The sequence below is a fragment of the Apteryx mantelli genome, chromosome Z (assembly GCF_036417845.1).
Source record: "Apteryx mantelli isolate bAptMan1 chromosome Z, bAptMan1.hap1, whole genome shotgun sequence".
In the NCBI taxonomy this organism is placed as follows: domain Eukaryota; kingdom Metazoa; phylum Chordata; class Aves; order Apterygiformes; family Apterygidae; genus Apteryx; species Apteryx mantelli.
Window position 1 is genome coordinate 65,784,005 of NC_090020.1, and position 22,942 is coordinate 65,806,946.

General features: G+C 36.9%; 1 protein-coding gene across 3 annotated transcripts in view; it reads left to right on the forward strand.

The window, feature by feature from the left end:
- The window catches only part of PDE4D (phosphodiesterase 4D), a 528,631-nt gene that overhangs the window by 141,678 nt on the left and 364,011 nt on the right, over positions 1-22,942 (forward strand). Inside the window, exon 1 of one of the 3 annotated variants that reach the window (XM_067315240.1) lies at positions 15,066-15,534. The exons of the other annotated variants lie outside the window; for them this stretch is intronic. Within the exon in view, the coding sequence (XP_067171341.1) occupies positions 15,266-15,534 (269 nt within the window). The 5' untranslated portion in view covers positions 15,066-15,265. Of the gene's footprint in view, positions 1-15,065; positions 15,535-22,942 lie in introns of those variants that run through there. 3 annotated transcript variants of the gene reach the window in all.

Below are 22,942 nucleotides of genomic sequence, written 5' to 3' on the forward strand. Positions count from 1 at the left end.
GGGTGGATGGATGAGGTCGTGACATCATCGTATGACTTTGAAAATTGGATTGTAGGCACAAACCCACACCTTGCTCTGTCCTGGACATGTCATGGTTCCCCAGGATTCGCAGTATGCAGAGCTAAAGTTGTAAAACTCTCCATCCGTATAATGACATTTACAATCTATAGACAATAACACAAACATCCCACCGGAGTTCTGGTTTCCTCTCAGGCAAATGTCCAAAGAACTAGCTGTTCATTTAGCAAAATTGGCAGAACTAACTTTTCGGTACTGTTCTTAGTGCACCATCTCTGCTATTTCTCAGACCTCCAGCTTTACACTCTAGATCCTCTGTGCACCACTTTTCGTGTGCTAGTTCCTATGTACTTTTTCTCTTTTGCTTAATCCTAAACCCTCTGTTTTTCCTTTGAGTGTTTATCTGAGTGCACATTTACACTGTGATGCTTATTCATAGCATTGTTAGAGAATTTTTTATGCTAACAGTTTTTTTAGGGGTTCATCTCTCAAGAGCAATTTGTGTGATAATAGAAGGATCTAAGACATGCTCTCAGGTCACAGAAGTTGTTTTCCTGTTTCTGCTCTTCCATTTAGGCTCCAAGACTGTCTGATCTGAAGGACTGTCAGGAGAGGCTTGTTTTGGATACTAGATACTCATTCTGGCAGCTGAGCAGGGGAAAAAAAAAAAAAAAGCACTTTTAGCATTATACAGTAATAGTATAGGTACGCATGGAGGGTATCTTATGATTTATTTCTTGAACTGCCTCATCTTCCCTTGCTAACATATGCCTTGTCAGAGCACCACACATGCACCAGCTCCAAGTCCTCCTCTAGAGACGGGAGAGTTAGAGGTCTTTCCAGACCATTTTTCATGACTCTGCCATGGTTTCTGCAAAGTGGGATTCATGAAGAACATTGATATCTGAGGCAGCTTAGGAATTACAATATCCACAGCACTTCAACCCCTTGTTTTTTTTAGCCTCTGCCTTCCCTGTAACCTGTTCTAATCTTCCTCTGTAACCATGAAGATGTGATGTTTCCTTTTTCAAAGGAAAGCTCCCAAGAGAAAGCCTATCTGGGCACCACAATCATTTTTCTCCCAACATTGTGCCCACCATGGTATGTATTTAAAATTCTCTGCTAGGCCACTTTTGGGACCACTCAGTTAGATACTATTTTGCAAAAGAATACTGCCATTTCTGGTGTAGTCAGTATCCCAGCATTGAACTGTATCATCACTCTCCAACTGTTGGAGAGAGTCTTTCACTTTATCTTTCCTTCCTTCAAACAATTCAGAATAGTCTTTCTAAAAAAGCCTTACACTGAGGCCAGCAGATTCCACGGAGTTGAATGCAAGAGAATTATAAATTCTTTCTAGAGGTAAAGATATCAGTATCTCCCATGTTCAGAATGAACAAAAATAGGTTGCTCTTTATGCAGTTTCTGATTAAATTGTGGAAGTCTTTGTATCAGATACTGTGGATACCAAAAGTTTAGATAGTTCAAGAAGTGACTGGACAAACACACAGAAGAAAAATCCTTTAAGAACTATTAAGTAAAAAGGCAATATTTGCTTTAGGATGTCCCAAACACTGCAAATTATTGGAAACTGGATATTATGGGGAAGTGTCATTGCACGCTGCTTCTCGTCTTCTGTTCTTCCATCAGTGTTTACTCTTAACAACTGTTGGGGATAGGTTACTCAGGTAGATGAAACTTTGGTCTGACCCAGTATGGTCTTTCTTATTTTCTTGGTATTTGGCACTCTCCTTAGGTTCATCTCACTCATTTGTGGACGTCTTCTGTCACTGTTTGAGGTGACACAGTTTATCAGCTCTGCTCTCTTGGATCCTGCCAGTCCCATCTGGCAAAACATGATTTCTTCCATGGCCACATTAAAAACAAACAAAAGAAGCTATTAAAAAGATCCATGTAGGAGGCGTGAGTTTCTTTGTCACTAATGAAAGCCACTGACACTAAAAAGGACAGACTAGAGCCTCAGTGTTCACAAAGGAACGTAAGTGCCTTGATGTTTCAGCTGGAAAGTTATATTATTTCTGCTACCCTTCATTTTTACATCATCAACTTTAATCAGATATTGCAAAAAACTAATGACCCAGTTAAGATTAATCTTCTTTTCATTCCACCAAACCTCAAGAGGAGCCTTGATTCCCAGAGAGCCAGCTCATTTATAAGACTTCATTATGCAACCGATATATTAAATGCAGTTCTGTGGTTACTGCAGATGTTTAGATAAGGAAGTCTTGATCTCTTACTTCCCTAAAGAGGTATCTAGTCCCACTGTCCTTTAATGGCAAGAGACTTTTCAGCTTATACCCAGACAAAGTTCTACATTCAGCAAATGATTCTAGAGCCACATTAAAATCTTTAAAGATATTCTAACCTCACTAAAAGAAAATGTTCATGTATATCTCAGACGCTTTTCAGGCTATAGCATTTAACTGCTCTGGCTCCTTATCAGGGCAGGCAGCAGCAATCCCAAAATGCAAGCACTAAACTAACTGTAGGCACCCTTCTAACCTCAGTATGTTAGCCCTCAAGAATCAAGAAAGAGTTTCTGAAGGTATGTCAGAGAGCTACATGCTATCATCTCTTTTCAAGTAGAGCCACCACTGATAACCTTTTCAGAAAGAGAAATTTCTGCTACATGAGACAGTCTATGGTTTCCCACAAATGGCTCTCAGATATAGTAGCTTTTAAGTACACAGTCCAGTTTGAGGATACTACTTTCTACCCTACTACCTTTAGAGAAATTTAGGTGTATGTGTTTTGCCGTGGAGAGCCCTCTTGAAAGGCGTACAGCCTGTGGAAGCCACAGCAACTCAGAGAGAAAATCACTGGCCTGGATAGCTGTGCTGTCATATGCTTGTTGTGCCGCCTTTCTGTATTTTTCAGGTCACTCATGAGGAATATACTAAGTATAAGATGTCTTCTGGCTCCTGTAATAATGCAAAGTGATTTGGAGAAGAACATTGGCATAGGTTAGAAACCTATCTTTAATATCGTAGGTGAAAAATAATAAAATACTAATATCAAGAGTATCAAGTTGAGAGAATGTCCTTAGTAGCACACTGCAAGAAAGTCAATGATCATTTTAATGAAAGATTTTTGGAGAGGAAGTAAGTAGCATGTAAATGGTGTTTGCAGAAGCTGTTATATAACTGAAGGAAATGCAGAAAGGTACAGAAAACATTGGTGGAAACAATGCTTACAGGATCAGCTAGTGATCTTAAAACTAGTAGTGTTAGTGATCATTAACAAATATTATCACCCCACTGCTGTGTTCTCTAACAACCCTGGTATTTCTTCTGTTGTAAAAGATAGCTGATAGTGTTTTTCTTATCTGGTTCCATTAGCTACAGACACATTTTCTGATGCAAGCTCCAGGTAAGCCACATTTAGAAATGTGCCTTCAGTGCAATGTTCTGTCAGATCTCCAGCATTTTCTTTCTACTAGCCATAAACTTAGCAGTTACTGATTACTTGGACTTCATTTATACCTCTTTGAAACACACATGTGATGCAACAGCCTTTAGTTGTGAACATAGCTGCCAGATCTAGAGGACCCAAAGTTTTGAAAGATCAGTCTGGGATATCAAGAAGCCACTTCCCTTTTTTCCTGATGCATTGTTTCAGTGATTAGGTGTTCATTAGTCTAGTTATTTCTACCTTCTTTTCAATACAGATGTCATGCTTAGAAGTGTAGAGTAAGCAGGGGGGCTTCAGATTCTGAACATTTCTCATTGGAAAGGAATGTTAGAAATACAACTATTCATATGAAATACTTCTTTTCTTTTGTGTCACTTCTTTAAAATATTTTGTTTTTTAAAACAGTTACAATGGATTTGGTTTTTAAATATAGGTAGGATATAGTCAGCAAAGCCTTGGGAAAAAGACTGCTTGGAAACTGAGCAGTGTAACAGCAGCTAGCCTGCAAACTTGAAGGGAAGGAAGGGCAGACCACCTCCTGGTTTGCTGCCTACCTCCCATAAGAATTTTCAGTGGACTCAGTACATTCCTGTGGAACATTGTCATTCCAGTGAATTTTGTAGAAAACACTTTTTTTTTTAACCAAAGTTACTAGCATTACTTTGAATGGAATTTCAGCCTGTTTTTTATATGTATGAATGTTTTTAATCAATAATGTTTCGTCACCAGAAGATGAAGGTATCTATGTTTGAAGAAGACATGACAAGGAAAAAAAGAGAGGTACACACCAAAGAATAAGGGAAAGTTTTAAACCCCCAGGGCTCTCCTAGAAATTTGTAAAATCTAAATTCTGCTTGTTCAGTTGCACTTGTCTAAGTAAACTATGATAGCCGTAGCCTTCCTGGGATTCTGCATGATGCAAAGAGGAAGGAATGTATTTTGACTGCTGGAGGATTTTCTTCTGATAGCCCTACAGATTTGACTGCTTCTTCTTGGGATAATTTTTATAGTGGAAAGACATATTGCATAACTCTGTTTTAAGATAAATTAAACATGCTGATTTTTTTTCTTTCTCTCTTTAAATTTCTGTGTTCTGTTAACAGCACAGTTTCAGTTTTTTTGCCTTTGAAAGTCACTGTAGGCATGTACTTGTAACGGTTTGATACATCTCACTTTGACTGTTCTGTCAAGGTAGACCATTTATATACCTCTTTAAAGACCTTTTGACTGTACTTTATAATAATACCCTGCACTGCTTTAGATATTAGGTACTGATATTGCTGTGTCAGGGAGTGGCAAGAGCAGGGCTGCTCAGATGGGCTGGGGCAGAGGCTGACTGCAGCGCAGGCAGGGTGCCGTCCCGTGCACCCGAGCAGGGCCAGGGGGAGATGGTGACAGGCTCTGTCAGCAGCCCTGGACAGGGCCAGGAGAGGAGTCAGGTCCAGGGCCTGTCTGGGGAGTCCGGCAGGGCTGCCAGGCCAGCAGCAGGAGACAGGGCTGGAGACAACGTTACCGACAACAGGTCTGGAGCCCATCCAGGGACAGTAAGTCAGGAGAGCAGGAAGCAGGACTGGCCCCGTCCCCATCCCCATCCCAGTCCCCAGCACACCTGCGGCCAGTGCTGGGGATCTGTGCTTAGCTGGGGCACCCCAGGCACTGGGGCCCAGGGCCTGTTAGTGCATTCGGGGCCCTGCAAGCTGTAGGTGCCCACTGCTTATAAAATGTTTTCTTTTCAAACAACAAGGATAATAAAACTTGGAAAGGTAAATCTTCCTACAGAAAATTAAGTTAGCTCTCATTAAGCCAACCTGCCTTAGTCAGTGAAAGTAATATAACCTCAAGAACTTGTTCTCTCATTTTTAGTTTTTTTTTTTCCCCCCTTGTTTTTAGAGTCAAGGTATAAATAGACCCAATATTATATTTATGCTTAATACAAATCTCATGACATTATCTAATTATCTGAAATCTAATAATAAGAACAAGCACTGTCAAAACAAGCAGCAAGCAGCAGAATTATAAAACCACAAAATACTATGTTCCTTCATGGACTGGCCTTTGGACTTTTAGCTACTGGATTTCATGTTTTCCATTCAAATTCATAAAAATACTTCTAAATCCTAACATGTCCTTTTTCACTTAATGGTAAACTATGTTTTAGTGAGCTCTTATGTGTGTTCTTTGTTAACATTAAAGAGTCAATCCTATCTAAGCCAAAAGGATATTTTAAGATTTAGCTTTGAATTTTGGATGTCTAACTCAAACGTTTCACTTAATTTTTTGTCATGATAGCTTGCTTTGGTTTCAGTCAGTAATCCAGGGGTGTTAATATAACACAAATGCCTAACATATTCTATAAAAATCTGACAATTTTTCTTGCCTCTTTGAAAACCTCATCTTTTTAAGTGAAAAAAGGGACATTGTCATTAATGCTTTATCTGATAAGCAGATTTGAAACATTAACTTCTCCAAAAATAGAGGTGTCCCTTATAATTGATGATGAAGTGCTGACACAGATGTGTATAATTCTGTAAGAGATAAGAACTGCTTCTGGTTTAGGGTTTTTCCTGTAGTGAGTGACAGTGGACTGATGATTTCTTCTATTATTTCATTGTCCTACTTCTACATGAAATTACTCATTTAAGCATCCTATCCAGAACATGTGTAATCTCATAAATTGAGTATGTCCATGCACACGACTAAAGAGCTGACAAATCAAGCCTTTGATTAGTTTTGAGTGAAAACTGCTTTTAATATATTTGAGTTTTTGCAATGTAGAAATTGTTTCTGTACCCATTTGAAGTCTATAGACACAAAACCTCAGTATAGTACTAGTTTTGGACAGTCCATAAGCTGATTCTAAAGGCCTGCTAAATATGTTTGCCTTCCATCATAAATGTCGTTATTTGTAACCTGATAGACCATTTATGACCCTCTTATCTAAGTGCTTTTGCAGTACTTTAGGGTATCTAAGAACATCTGTGCTTAACTTTCATAATTAGTTAAAGGGAAATTTCCCCAAACCTTTGGGCAATTACTAGGACAAATAATATTGTTCCTACAAAAAAAAAAGATCTCTTGTTATATGAAAGGCTCAGAAGCCATTTGCAACCAAAAGTGTGTAGGGATTTTGAAGATTTTTTTTCCGTACATGCAGAAGAAAATAATGGCATTTCAGATTGTACCCTTTCTGCAGGGGAGAATCCAGTTTCCATTTAGGTCCATGAAAAGTTGCCTGAAATCATTTGACTCCTACTTCTAAGGTGAAGAGAGCAAATACACAAATACTTAACGATTGATTTCAGAAAGACTTACCAAAATCTTATTTACTAGGCAGCTCTATAAGGGAAAAAGTGTGATATGTTCATAGTACTTCAAGCCCAAGTTTTTTCATGTGGGGAAGGAGCTTTTTTTCCCCCATGAACCACAATATATCGTCCCCAAACTTGTTCCAAAAGTCTTATCATCTGCCTGGGAATAGTTTCTGTGAGTTTTTAATAACATTCTAGAAACAAATCCTTTATGTTTTTTAAATTCCAGTTCTAACAAATATGTAAAAGGACAACTTTAACATCTCTACAAGAGACACTGAAAGTGACTCTGAATAAAATGTATGAATAGGTTTCCATAAAAGGTTTCCTTATCTATTCAAAATTGTGTCATGATTTTCAATAACGGGACAGTTCTAAAAATGATTTATAATAGCAGGCTCGTATTGGACCTTTCATAAGTTAAAAGCCTGAGCAGAAATCTCCAAGTTCTGAAAAATCCTCTGATATTAGTACTTTCTCAGTAGCTCTGATTTCTCTTTTAATGTACTTATTTTCTCCATCAAGTAACAGCTTAACTGCAGACAATGAACTAGTTATGTAACCTTATTTTAGACTTCTAGATTTAATTTTTTATTTTATAACCTCTCTAGATTTTGTAAATATTTCTTTGATTTCCTCCCAGCTTTTAACGCACAGTCAAAATAACAGATTACTTGAAATACCACAGATGGCCTTGATTCCTGTCTAAGTAAACTTTCCATGCGTGTGTCTGGCCTCTCAGAAATGTATTTGTTTATTTGTGCACTATATCCCGGCTTAACCACCATGCTTGGAGGGCCTGGGTTAAGTCTAGTTTGGTAAGAGCGATCGCTCCTGCTAGCTTCAGAAATAAACTCCAAGGTTTAGCAATCTGGAACATTGGTGTACTTTTTGCCGAGTACTGGCGGTACTTTATAATCCTTACATTTTTACAAAGTCATCATGCATTCACTGATGTCCACAGGCAAAATTATAGTCTTATCATTAAGCTAATCGATCTTCCAGAAGCTCAAAGCGTGCCTGGCACAGGTCTAGCCCTAAGGAATCCGAGAATACAGCCTCAGGGTGCCTAGCTGCCCCACCTCCTAACCGAGCCCGTAGCCACAGTGATGCTGCTTGGGGGGGCCGGGGGGAACAACACTCCTTCCCTTCTCCGCCCCGTCCCCTGTCCCTTCCTTTCCCCTTTCCTCATGACTGCTCGGCAGAGCAGTTCATGCTTATAGCTGGTTTCTGCTCATGTCGGCCATCTCCTTCAATTGCAATTAACTTTAATAGTTAACAGATATCTTTATACATCACAGGGGCAGGAACGCTGCCTAATGCTCCTGTCCTTGTAATTGTGTAAAAGTACATTCATTTCCCTTAATCTTACCCCAGGAAATGTTCTCTTACACAATTGTTTAGAAATTACAGATATTGCTATTCTGTTTATTCTTATTTGTCATATGAGGTCATTCACTTTTTTGTAAATGCAGATGTGTGGGGGATTATACATCTTCCTGTTTTTTCCTGTAAGCCAAGGTTTTTACCACATGGCACGTCAGTTTTTTAAAGAAATGGTGCTCTTATCTGTCTGAAGTTTCTGTTAGATATTCTAACCTGTGTCACCTCCGCTGAGGCCTTTTTTCCAAGGGCTGGTATAGTAAAGCCATTTTATTTCCCAGTGTTGATAGCTTCCTTCGTGTAGTCAGACAGGATTGTGTCAGCAACTGTTTCTAATGGAAGTTTGTGATTATAGACCAATTTTTCTTAATCCTTTTTTTTTTTTACATGAAAGAACATCTAATCTTGTTAGAAGGAAATCTCCAGGCTATCTTATGCAGTGTTGACATAATGATTTCACTTACAACCAAATACTAGTTAGACTGCTCCTCAAATGACTATTTCCCCCACTTTTTTGTTTTGTTTTCTTGTGTGTATGTATGGGAATGTGTGTGTTTTTTAAGCTGGAGTTATTTGACAGACCATTTATTACAATAATTGCAGGCTAGCAGTGGTTGGCCTCTAACAGTTTTTACGTTACAGATTTTTATTCCAGGAACAAAGTGAAGTCTGAAAATGTCCTTAATTCATTCTCCTTATTAGAATGAATTGTAGAAAGTTTTCTAAGCTTGCAAAGATTTTCAATTTGTTCTTCAGGAATGCATTGTGCTGTTCTGTTTAAATAGTTTTGTCGGGTATGCAGCTTTTTAGAAGCTGCTAGGGGTCTGTATTCCATCTAGCAAGTTATTTTGTAAAACATTGTCCAAGTGTTTCCTCTGACATTTTCATAAAATACTGCTGAAGTCTTTGTGCATGAATTGCAAAATCTTCCACTTTTTTATTAAATTGGACACTGGCCATATTGCCAAAAGTAGCCATTTTATCTGCTCGGGTTTTTTTACTGTCATATACTCTGTGTTCTCTTATCCATGTTGTTTGTGCCACGCACAAAAAAGAAAGTACAAGAATCATTTGGCAACCCATTTGGAGGAATCAGCAACTGATCAGTACTTTATTTTCATAGAATCATGACAATGATTCCAAACATTAAAAAAAAAAATCCCACTTTACTGATTTGTAAGACAAAGCTGAAATTATGAATATAGTTCTTATTAGGAACCTATCAAGAATAGAAATGGTCTAAAATTTTAAGTGATAGCAAATGCTTTGCTTTGCTTTGACATGGTGAACATACCGTGCCCCAGTTTGGGCATGCTTTTTGTTCCTCTCTTTTTGAAAATATATTTCTAAATGTATGTCTGCCTGAGTATTAAATGGAAAAGTTGATCTGATTTGATCATTTTATGTAGTTTTAGGTGCCATTTTTATATTAAGACATTCTGGAAAATAAAATATGAGATCTCAGAATGCTTTACTCATGTCAGATATGAAGAATTAATGCAATAGCCTGAAATTCCTTTCTACTTTTTAGAATTGCATATACATTTTCTGTACCTTTTATCTATCAAAGAGTTTTATCAGATGATTCCTGCCATTTCTATGCTAGTTGCGACCAACACTTCTTTTGGTCACCTGTTGCAGCTACATGTACCTATGGTCTGCTGTGTAGGCAGTGAGTGCAGTTGTTAGGAAAACTGACAGGTAGGCACTACCTGCATTTGGACAGGCCCTGACTGTTGCGTCAGCCCTTGGAGTATGTGGTATCTAACAGGTATTAGAATCATATTGAGAAAGTATCTAAATTTTAGCAATGACAAATTTACTGGGATTCAAGCTATGAAAAGATGTTATAAATCTACTGTTGCCCTTCATTTTTATGTACTACACTTGTTTTTAAATGTAGGAATTCAGGACTGAGCAATCAGTGGAAACACTACAGCTCTTTCATTTGCTTTTGGTTTGTAAATTAACTGGTAAAAAATCTACAGTACAATACATGCACCTACGAAGAGGTACACTGTCATGCAATCATAAGGTCACAACTCTTGAGTCTGTGAAAATAAGCTCCTTAGCAGAGTTTGCAAATTTTAAGAAACATATACAAATAACAAAATCTGATTTTCTTCAGCAATGATAAACTTTGCCAGTATGTAACATTTTATTAAGTGTTCCTGTCATCTGTTAATTGCTTCTTCTTTTATCCTTATTTTCTTCCTCCACTGCTGTGCTCCTCAGTTCACACATGAACCTCTCTTCCTAAATGAGAGTCATGGCATCAAGCAAGATTCTTATTTTGTACCTCAGCTAGAACTAGGACTCTCCTCAGTCAGTGAATAGTGATTCACAGTGTTGTCATTTGCTTCAGATTATAGCACTCATTCTTCACCACCTTGTCTGGCTTCTGTTTTCTTTTCGTATACTCTGCACTGTTCTCAGGTGCTCTGGTACTTGAATATGGCCTTACCTCACAGCTGACCCTGCTTGGAGCAGGCAAGTGGACTTGAAGACCCAAGGTCCCTACCAACTGAAAGTATCCTATGATCTTGATCCACTTGCTTTCAAAGAAGCAGCACCTCAGAGGTTTGTTTTTTCACTGGCACTCCTATATGTATCTTGAATTCTCTCCCTAATCCTGTTTAATATTCTTGAATAATTTATCCTCTTTGTGTTTTATATAGAAAGTTTCTTTTCCTCCTTGTGACTCCGTTTGTGTATTGCGTTAAAAGTAATTGAAAATAGTTGCAATGTCATCAAATATTTTATTTTTTGATTAATATTTGTAATATCAAAATAACTTTATCATCTTCTGTCTTCAAAGTGGTTGTAACAGAGAAATTACTTTTTAATCCTTGTTTAGTCTCTTTAATATGATATCAAACACATGTTAATCTTGCACAGTATTACTTGTAGAATTTATCAGCTTATTCTCCTCTGTGTGCTATAGCTGTTTTTATTCTTCATGACTAAGAGAAATGTGAGAACTTTAAGCCTGTGATATTTAAGTATGTTTATCATAATGAACATATTTCATAACAAAAGTTTTTGAAAAGTACAAGAATTAAATGCTTGAATTTTATATTTTAGTGTCTTTAAGTTGCAACTAGAATGGAACAGGAGTATCTCAAACTACTGGATACTTTTAGATTTTTGTAATATTCATGTTCTGTTGCAAGGAGATCCTCGCTCTGTGCTTTTGTTCTGAGCCTTAATCTGATTTAGTTAAACATATAATAGGCTGGATTAAATCTGATCTTGATATAACTCTTACCTGTGCAGCTGTGACTAAGCAAAACCTGCAAAATTAGATTTAACTGTGAATATGTTAAATTAGAATATTTAATCTGAAGGGAAGTCAAATGCAAGTTAGGATATACAATATAGACATATGCTTAAAGCAGCATCAGCATTACCTTTTGAACAAGTGTTATGTCTGAGCTCTCAAATGTTACAGTTTTGAAAGAAGCAGTAAACATCTTTTTTGGTGGAATTTAACAGCCTACTTCCAGCAATCTCCTTTTGCTAGTGGGACTAGAGAAGAGCCCAGAAACTAACTCTGTCAGAAAACATTTTAAAGTACACTTTTTTGTAATGATTAAAAACCCTACAGCAGTTTAAGACTTTTGCCCTGCATTTTCCTTTCTCAGCATATGAGGAAAAATGCCTTTTGATTTTACCCTGAAGAATCCCCCCCTCCCAGGGAAGTAGTTGACAAGGCTTCCTAGTTTTCATAATAGTTGTGATGTTAGCAGGAAAATCAGATATATCTTTATTAAGAGACAACCAAGTACGGGTGTTCACTGATGAATCATTGTCTTTATAAAAAAGTGTTTTTTAATATGTAGCTAAAGGAACTGGGAATGATCATTTTTCCCTACGGGATAGTTTTCTTTCAAGGCTTTATTCTAGTACCCTGAAAAAAAGTTTATAGCTACATAACCCTATACTATCATCCTTTTCTGGCTTGACTTCTCCCCTCCCCGATTATATGGCAAACATTCTGTCTAAATCATGTACTGGTTATTGCTGGTAGTATCTAAATTTCAAGTTAGGCCTCTGCTTCTTATTGCAGTGGGGACTGCTTACATTTGTAGTCTACCATATAGACAGTCCAAAAGCTTTCATTTAACTTCATAGCATGAATTGGCTTGAGAGTTTTCATAGTACACGTAAATCTTGGGCACTGACATAAACTGGCTCAAGAGATTCTTAAATCATTTGGAGTGTGGGACAGTTTATATCAATTAAAAGTGCTGGTCTGCAGTTTGCAGTGTGTGAAAATCTTGTTTAGTACTTCCAGACTTTTTATTTTATTTTATTTTTTATTTTTTGGAGGTGGGATTGTGTCACAATAAGGTATCTGGGAAGCAGACTATCTAAGTTCAGATATTAAACTATTAAAGTAGGGAAAAGCATTTCAGTAGCTCTTCATGCAAATTGTGCCACTTTATAACGGTTGAGTTCAATTCCCCTATTAAAGGGCCTTATCCTGCTGTTCTACACACATTATATGTTATCTCATTGAATATGTGGCACATCCACTCAATACCTATTAATGCATGTCAAGCCAATCATTCTTGTTGATTTAGTTTTAATTATTATTAGGAACAAGGGAAATAAAACTGTCAGTCTGTTGACTAATATGTTCCTCTTCTATAATCATCCTTGTAATGTAGTGCAACTTAAAGTGTGAGTATGTGTCCATTAAAATCAATGTTAATGGTCTTACTGACTTGATTGATTCACTGATCTCCAAAAAGACTGTCTGTCTAGTTTTATAAGACCACTCCTGTGGTGCTGTCTTAAAACTGTGCTTTAGAATAGACATAAGGTGGCAGTAGTTCATAGCATAAAAGAACCTAGTTTTCATTATACAAACTATATTGTTTGAAAAAAAAGAGTGAATTCACATGGAATTGGTAGCATTTTTAATAAATAAAAAATAGTTTAATAGTGAGAAGAGTAACGTTTTTCTTTTTCCTAAAGATCAGATAAGCATTTTCATATTTTATGCTTCTTATGTTGCCTACCTGTTGAGGGGCAGTGCCGTATGTACGCCATTTCCAATGGAAAAGAGACGGAAGCATTTATTATTTTAGTTATGCAGTAATGATTTAATTCTAATTCTTTCTCTAGTCACGATTAACACTTCATTTCTGGTTTCAATTTTGTCCTTAATGAAGCATAATTTAAGTTCTGTTTCTGTGATTTTAATCATATCTGGGTTTTAGTCCATATTTGTTCAGTGTTAGTTTTCACAAACTGACTAAATCTTATATACAATTTTAGAAAAATATACAGAAACAGAATGCCCAATGACTTCTGCCTTCTGTAGCGCTGTCCAGTATTGAGTTAAATTTGTAAATACAGTGTTATCAAATTTCATTTATGACGTAGTGCGGTTGAACTTGTCTCCATAATGGGGCTGACACACGATAACAGTGAGGTCCTTAATAGAAGCTGACCTTTCAGTTCCACCACCAGAATCATGATGTTCTCGTTCCAGCTCTTATCGTGAATTGTGGCTTTGCTGCTAAGTGCAAAGGTGATTCCTGTCTACTGTGGTAGAGGGCTGCTTTCGCAGGATTTCTGATTTCACCTTAAAACAGAAAACAGATTTTGCCTCTAACACGTGGCCCTATACTTGTGGTCAAGCACCCTTCACCCTCGTGAAAGCCTGGACATTGTGTGTGCTGCTAAAATAAAATTCTTACTCACAAAGGAATGCTGCATTGTAAGATAAAGTAAAAAAGAAAAATACATTACACAAATGCAAATGATATGTAGCCAGTCTTTTTCTATTAAAAAGAAGTCTCTCGTAACAAGATGGTCATTTGTTCTTGTAGGATGAACAGGAAGTATGGGTATAACTGAAAAGATCTTGTTGTTGTCATTGCTGTAATAGCGAATGCATTAAGCTTAAGTAAATGTCAGCCTTCCCATCAGTTTCTACAGGTCTTTGTCTACTATCAATCAGACATGAAAAAAAAAGTGTTTATAAAAATTTCCTCTTTCTGAATAGCTGCAGTAAGTTATTCCAATTAAAAAAAAAAAAAAAACTACAGGATTGACTGCTAAAGTTTTTTTTTGATCAGAAAACTGCAGCAGCAGTATCTTGCTTGTATAATACCATAAAAAAGGTATTTAAAAAAAGGAAATTTTATAGTAAATAAATGTAAGTACTTTTGCTATTTTATAATTTAAAGGTTCTCTTTTAATATCATTAGACAGTTTGTTTCATCACCAGCTGTGAATAGAAATAAGGCACTTTCCTAGCCCAAGTAGTGGTCATGATATGATGATATACAAAAAATATCTCATTGAACAGATATCAGCAGTTGTTATAGTCTGATTTTGTTTTTTGTGCAGATCTTAGCCTCACATTTGTTTTTCATTTCTGGAAAAAGTAAGCTAGACAGTACTAGTGTTTCCTAAATGCATATGAAAAGTGGTTGTGATGAACCTGCCTTTTTGAGGAGGGGGGGAAACCTTTACACAATATGATTTTAGCGGTTGCTTGTTATCTTAAGAGATAAAAGTTTGTAATCTTCATTTGTAAATGGGGACCACAAAGATAAACACCAAAGATCCTGGAAGAACCAGAAGACGATATTTGACATTCCCTCTTCTTCTCAACCTCCCTGCAGATTCAGGAATAAGCAAACGGAAAGAATAACTGAACAAATGAGCACGCATCTGCTGTTTAAGCCCTCCTCCAGCACTTTTTATGTACATAACCAGAAGTCACTGAAGCAGCTGCAGCACATTAGTTCCAATAGTTTAACAGGCAGCTTTATAGCTCCGACAAAGCCTGTGCTAAGGCAGTTTCTTCCTCCCGTGCTCACTTGCTATGATAGCTAGTAAGCACTCTTTGGCAACAGGGTTGTGAGAGGAGGGGTAATGTTTAATAGGTTTCTGCGGGGAGTTAGCTTGCTTTTTTCTTTGCAGATCATTATCTATACAGAGACGCTGAGAGCAGGGGACACCATGTTGAAAACAGACTAGGCTGAACTGGAGTTGAAGCTCTGCACGCTTCTTTGCAACTGATTTAGAAAGAAAATATTTTAAGCAGTCAAACTAGTATTAGATTGTATTAGATCTTAATAACAAACTTACTTGGGAAAAACATGGCTCAGCAGACAAGTCCAGACACCTTGACTGTTCCTGAAGTGGATAATTCACATTGTCAAAATCCATGGTTAAATGAAGATCTTGTGAAGACCCTGAGGGAAAACCTGTTGCAACATGGAAAACCCAGGACATCTAGGAAGTCTTCATCTGCTTCTCCCCGGTTGTCTCCAGTTATTTCTCCTCGAAATTCTCCGAGGCTTTTACGCAGGATGCTTTTGAATAGCAACATACCAAAACAACGGCGTTTCACCGTGGCACATACCTGGTAAGCACTGAACAGGCTGTCATGAAATATCAGGCTTACTTTTCTTTATAGACCATTGCTGTCAGTGCTTATATTTGCTTCTTTAATCTCAGAGTGAATCTCTCGGGTTGAAAGAGATAGTTTTAATAGTTCTAATTTGTTACTCAATTTCAGATCTGAAGTTTAATATAATAAGTTATATTCCAGATGTAAACTAAGAACGCATATCTGCTTTTACAAAAACTACTCTATTTTCTCTGATTTCTTAGGGAATTAGTCGTTCCCCCCCCCCCCCCCCACCCCGAAACTCAAAGAGGAGTCTTAGGAAGGACTTGTACTTATCTGCTTCTGTGCTGTTCAGGCCGGAGTAAGTAGGCAGAGATATTTGTTTTTTCTTTCTTTTTTTTTGGTCAATTTGCAGCCTCTTTGCCCCCAAACTCAAGAACAGAAAGCATAAGTTTGTTTTTTAATAGAGCTCAAATTAAGAAGGACAAGATAGAGAAGAATGGATGGGAATAGATATTGTATATGAAATAGTGATTTTAATTAAAACAGCCACTAGCATAAACAGAGAGGAAAGACAGAAAGGGATCTTTGTGTTAACCGATTAACTGGATCATTTCTTAGGCATGTGTTTGTGAGCAAATTTATAAAAGACATTCATTTTGTTACATCCATCTTCTGTGCGACAGCATCATAATTTCATTACTTAACTTATTCTTTTTCAAAATGATATGTCTGAGATTATTGTAACTCAACAATAGGCTCATGTTTGCTCTGATGGTCCTGATATCTTGACGTGCTCTATTCTTTTTTTCTTGTGAGATTTCCCTCAATTTATTTTTCAAAGAAAAATGTTATTTAAAGGAAGGAGGCCAGTAAAAAATGTTCAGTGAAAAGAAGTCATGTATTCTAAGCAGTGAATGGATTTATTTCTATTCAAGTTTATTTGCATTTAAAATTAGATTTACACTGTAGCTATGTGACAGGTATAAACCCTGTATGTGCATTGCAGATTGTGTACACATATTAATAATTTAGACACATGTATATCTGTAGCTAAAATGTATTTGTATACTCTGTGTGTGAAAGTCTAATAGAGCATGCATTTAATGGGAAAATGGTAATATAAATTTAGGGATTAATCAGTGATACAGAAATGAATATGTATGCAGCATAATAAGCAAGAAATGGTAGAGGAGGATGTCTAGGGTAAGCGTGTGGGTGAAGTGTTTGGGTACATCACCAAGAAAAAAATCAACCAAAGACAAACAAGTTAGTTTATGGTGTATCAAATCATAATAGCAAAAAATCAAAAGAACTGCTGTTATTCAAAGTACTAATTTTAGACCTTTTTTAGAGTAAAAGGCTCTCCTTTCATAGAATAATACTATTATTCTTGAAAAGGATGGGAAAAACAAGTATTCCTGTATATTTAAGGAATATTTGTTTTGAAACCAATGTGCCTGATAAGAAATTGTGTGTGTAACAGCAAGAACTGAATGAAATTAGGAGATTCCATTTTCACTTCAGAAGTATGCATAAACCCCAGCAATATTAAGGACTTCCAACCATTGGTCTTTATTGAATAATCTGTGTACTAGTCTATAAATGAGAACATGTAGGATAAAAAATGAATTCAGGCAGAATGGTTTTATATTGTAAGATGAAAATAAATAAGAATCATCAAAAAATTTACAGAGAAAATTATACATGATTATGTATAACAGTTATTGTAGACAGTTTAAGAAGACAGCAAAAGTAAGTGTATTAAAAGGGGTAGTGATGAAGCAAACAAACAGGTTTGGGAAACATTAAAGGGCAAAGGTTGGCGCCGTATTAAAAGGTGGAATACTGTTTAATCACACTTTCTCAAGTAAGCTTCAGAAAGCTTTGAGTTTGGTTAGAGTGCCTTTTTCGGCATCATGTGGAAATTAGGAAATGTTTATTTTTCTCTGAATGTGTGAAATGCTAACCCTGTAAAATACTGATACTGAACAATTCATACTCGGTTCTAAATGGTTTGTAAGACCGGGTCATTTTAGCAACAGGTTTTTTTCTTGTCAGTGAAAAGAGAAGTGGAGAGCTGAGCAGAGAGACTTAGAGTAAGTAACCTGAGAACCTGCAGAGAGGAATAGTGTTTTGGAAGTGGAGATGGAGGAGAAAAACCAAAAGACTTAAGTAACAATGTAACTGATCATATTTACTGTCAGATGAAGGGAAGAAGAAGCAGAAGCACTACTGTGTGCCTCCAAAATCTATTTGCTGCCAAATCCCATCAAGTCCGTAACTACAGATACCTCTTCAGTTGGTTGTCTATTTAGAAAACCGAGATGCCGTGTAATAGACAGGGGGTTTCCAGATCCTTTGGCTATGTAGATAGTATAGTGGTCTTAATCTCATGTCCATATGATCTCTTTTAAGCAGCTTGCAGGAAGAATGACCTTTGGAGTATGGAATAGTTGTAAATTTGCTCCCAAATGTTGTATTATGGTGGAACTGCACTGGTTTGCGTACATATAGATTGTTCCACTATAGTTATGACACTTTCTGTAAGTGCTCTAATTTTCTTGTTTTTCTAATTTAATCTGGTCTATAGTTTAAGAATAGTGGTTGAATTCATTGTGTGTGCATCTTGCTTAGTCCATCATTCATGCATACATAAAAACTTTTAAAGTGTGACAAACTTATTCAGACCACTAATGAATTAAAATGCCATTTGTGTAATGTTAAAGTCCTCTCTGGCTTTGCAAAATACCACTAGTTTTCTTTGAAAGATTTCTGGAGGTTTTGATAGTGCTGAATGGAAAACAGCAGAAGCCCCAGGTTCTGAAAGCTGTTACAAAATGGGTCAGCTGGGCACTGTCAGATTGGCATGAACTGCACCAAAATTGCCCTGTTAAGCTTAATAAACATCAGTTAAATTGTGGACTGAGTTGGAATTTGTCCAGGACGTGGATGCTTTGCTTGCAAGGTCCACAGTGCAAGCCCACGGATCTTCCCCAGTAATGGAACAGGATGTAAAACTGTTGATCCCCAAATGAATCCACTTTATCGTGTGACTGCTATATGTCCTGTCACATGATTAAAGAAGCTTATATTTTTAGTCATATGGCAGGAATATTCAGCACGGCATATATGGCCTGGTTGTAAGCTGTTAAAACGCCTTCTTTTTTTGTTATATGGTGAGGTATTTAATCATATGATGTGATGTTCATAGACGCATCCATTTACAGAGTGGGGAGATAGCGTATTTTGTAAAAGGCATGTGACTGCTTGTGGTTTAAAAAAAAAAAAAAAGTTGATGCAGTGTGCAAGCTTTTAAGTCTTCTGTAAGAAGACGTATAGTCCGCTTCCAGAAAAGTTGAACTGTTGTCTTCTAGGAAAGCTACATCATGCATAAAAATTGTCATGAAAATTATGCACAAATTGGGTCACCTACTAGGAATGCTTAAACTGGTGGAGCCATTTATTTAAATGTTTTTTCTATACCAGTTTTTTTCAGGAATGCATGACTTGAACAATGGACTTTTTTTGGTTTTGTTTTTAATGGGAGATTTCCATGCACTATGTTCAGAAAGGGGTTTATATAACTTTAATTTTACTTATGAGAGTGTAACAGAAAACTTCATCACTGGCCACTAACCTTGACATTTTATGCGAGTCCTTCTCCCCTTCCCTTTCCTCCCTATCCCCTTGTCCTCCTACCTCCCACAGGTGAGAGAGAAGCTTTCAGATTGCTAATGTTAGGTTTTTAGTAGGGGGAAAAGATGCTGCATTAACAGTGAGTTGAAATAAACAGGTGTAAATATTGGAGTTGCAGAGGATCTTGATTTACGACAGAGAAATTTCTGAATAACTTTGTTTCAGAGCAATATAATAGCTGGTCTTGCCTATAAATATGAAACCAAAACTAATAATTCGTCCTGAACTTTAGTCTGAATCATTGTCAGTCTATGATAGGGAACCAGCATAACAACTGACGAGCAAAGCCTTTGCAAGCTGTGCTCAGGACTTCAAATATACTTCAGTAAGAACAACTCAGCTTCCCCAGAAATCTGCATTATATCAACCTACTGCTTACAACAAAAATCACTGTCATGCTTTAAGATATGTTCAATGTAATGATGCTGCAGCTCACGTTGCAATCGGCCATGGGCAAGATAAATTAACTTTTCTGGTGTGTGTTTGACAGATTCGGTTACCTTATTCTCCCAGCTGTCTCTTTGTATACCTTCCCGAGTAGCCTGTCCCCAGCCCGCTCTTGCGCAGGAGCTCGTCAGTGTGGGGGCAGTTCCTGGCCTATGTGCCAAGAGGGGGGATGCGACAGCTCCCCAGCTGTGAGAGCAGCTCATCTGCGGCATGGGCATAAAAGCCTGTGGAAGGGTGTTTAGACACTTTGCATCATAGAATTTTAGTAACTCATGTGGGAAGTCAGCTTTCTTTTATTCTCCATGAAAAACTCCTTCCTGTAGGAAAGGAAAGTGGAGCAGGATAGTAAGGCTACCACCATGTAGCAAATAAATAGTAGCATCTATTTAATAGAAAATATAAGGTCAAGGCATGCGTGTGCTCTTTTTAGTATTTGTTGCCTTAATATTTCCCTGTGAACACAAAACGTTCAGTCAATTTTGCTGTTGTATAAAATTTTGGACAGAATATTTGATGCCTCTGATTTTTTGGTGTATTCAGATACAGCTAGTAGTGATATATGGCATTCTTTAATATGATAAAAACTGGGTTTGTTATAGTTCATGATTTAATTACTATCCTTCTATTTTCATATCCCTGTTTTGGGGCTTGTTTATTACTTTTTAATGTTTTGCATTTTATGTTTTGGCTCTTTAGACTTGTTTTTTAACAAGTTCCCAAACCTAATGAGCTCCCAAACCTAAACTTTTGCTATAGTTACTGGCTGTAAGAATACAGGTAACTCATGTACATGTACTCAGTTATATACAGTACTTTCCTCTGAATTCAGCCAGCCTTTGTCCCCACCCATAGTAAATATTTTTACATTGACTTTGGCACTCGGATACGAAAATGATAGATGCCTTAGAAATAGTTGAGGCAGATAGGGGTAGGGTGTGCCATTGTGAGTTTCAGGAATGTAGCTGACATAAGGGTATTGATAAACTCAGGTCGGTGTTTATTTTATATTGCACAATATCTTTTTATGCACTTCTAGCACTAATTACAAGAAACAGCAAAACCTTAAGCTGTCAGTCATAAATATGCTGCTGTTCTACAGCCTGACTTCTTGATGTGGTTCTGCACTGCTGGATTCACACTATTCCGAAGCAATACTAAACTATGCTGAAACTATACCAAACTGAAGTTGTAGACTTTTTCTCACTACACCTTCTTTCAATTTTCAAAATATATTTTCTTCAAAGACCTTTAATGCATATCTTTGTTTTCTTCTCCTTCTTCACTGTTCTGTGCTTCTCAGGGAACTAAGTAACTACAGTTTGTTATATGAAAAGCATTCCAAAAGGAAGCTCCATCAAAGCAGAGAGGGATGATAACTACGCGAAGAACATTAAGAAAGGGTAGAGTTTGTAATTAATGTATACTCTATACTAACAACTAACAGGTTCTAGAGAATCATGCAGTGTAGTTCAAGCTTCAGTGGAAGAAGCTTTGAGTATTATAAATGAATATTTCAAAGAGCAGCCAGATTGCAGCATATTTTCCTGATTTAATGAGATGCATGTACTCATGAGATTAAAGGCAATGTTTAATCAGGTTACAGATGCAACAAAATTTAATTAACAGTAATGTCCTTCTGGAACTATTAAAATCAAATGTACAGCTTTGGAAGAGAAGATTATTTGAATAAGATGAAGATCAGAGCTGGACATTTGCAGATGTGACCTTACTTGTTTCTGTTGAATTAAGAAAATAAAGTAGCCTTTTTTTGTGTCTCAAAAATCTAATTTATCTGAGTTTCACCTACAACATCCTTGTTTTTTAACACCCCAGTTTTATTCATATTTCATAAATCAGCTGACCAAATATTAATGAAAAATTTAAGCAAGATATCACCTGACATATTACAGAGGACTCTTCCAGTGGTTCCCAGAATTTTTAGATTGGGTTGCCATACTCCTTTTCTGGAATGGTTTGGGATCCACTCTTCTTGTATTTTAATGATATACATAAAATATGCATAAATTATTCCCAGGAAATAATTTAATTGCCAATATTCTTGCAGGAATGTATTCCAAATATATATAGGATAATTCAATCCACATATCTACTCTTTTCTTAAAATTCTGTAAGGAGAATGCTGGTATGCATTTGTATATACAAATGGGAAACAGGCTTTCAAAGATAGTATGTGTATATGTATATGTTTGTGTCTGGGTATGCATATGCTCCTGTTAATGGAGAAGAGACAAGGAATGAGCTACAGGGACGTGATGCTGTCTAATATTTGGAGATTTGCTTGCAATGTGCTGAGGATGTTGCACAATGGTGTTGACTACTGATGACCTCGTTTACTGGAGAGAAGATAATACTGTTTCTCCACAGCTCAAAGCTGAGGAGGGGGAGATGAGGGCAGAGTCCATCTTGCCCTAAAGAAGGAAGAGCAAAGATTCTGCATAGCACTGTCCCAGAGGGGGATCGTATGTTAGAGCAGAGCTCCTGGTATCAGGAAGGAACCCCCCAAACCACTTCATAATAAGCAATGAACAATCAAAGTCTGTACTGTACAAAACAGTAATAAATATAATAAAAACAAATAAGTAAGGAAGAAAAATGTGAAACAGAAAGAAGGGTAAGTTTGTCCTGATAGATTTGCTAGTACCAGATCACCTTAATTCTAGTTGCTGATTTGAACCAGATATTCCATTTTCTTTTAGAGCAGGAACTTTTGCATCTGTCCTGTCTTTTCAAAGGAAAATGTATGTCAACCATTTTCACTAAGTCCTTCTGTCATGTGGATGACCTCCTTGCCTTGTAGATCTGATGTTACTTTGTAAGTTTTAAAACCTGAAGTGCTTTGGTTAGGCCGCGGTATTGTCTGGTCCACTGTTTTTCATGGCTTGTTCTGCGTTGGACAGAATTTAGTAGAAATTCTGGGTAATTTAGGAGAAACGGAACTGAGTTTCTCTGGTTCTGCCTCTGCTTAGTAATTACCTCATAAAAACAAAGAACTGCTTTGCAAGAGTGCCTTTGCATCCACAAACTTTGATTATATATGTTATAGTATTATAGTGCATGCAATATAATCTGCAATTTCAAATGTTTTAACTATTATAGCCTTCTAACATCATAAATTCTCTGTTTGATTTCTTTAAGGTTCTTTTTTTCTTTTCTTTTTAGTGGTTTACAAAGAGCTTCAGTATTTTTTGTAGAACAGTTTTATTAAGTTATAGCCTAACATCCTAGGAAGCCTATTAGGCTCAAATAATCTTCCTTG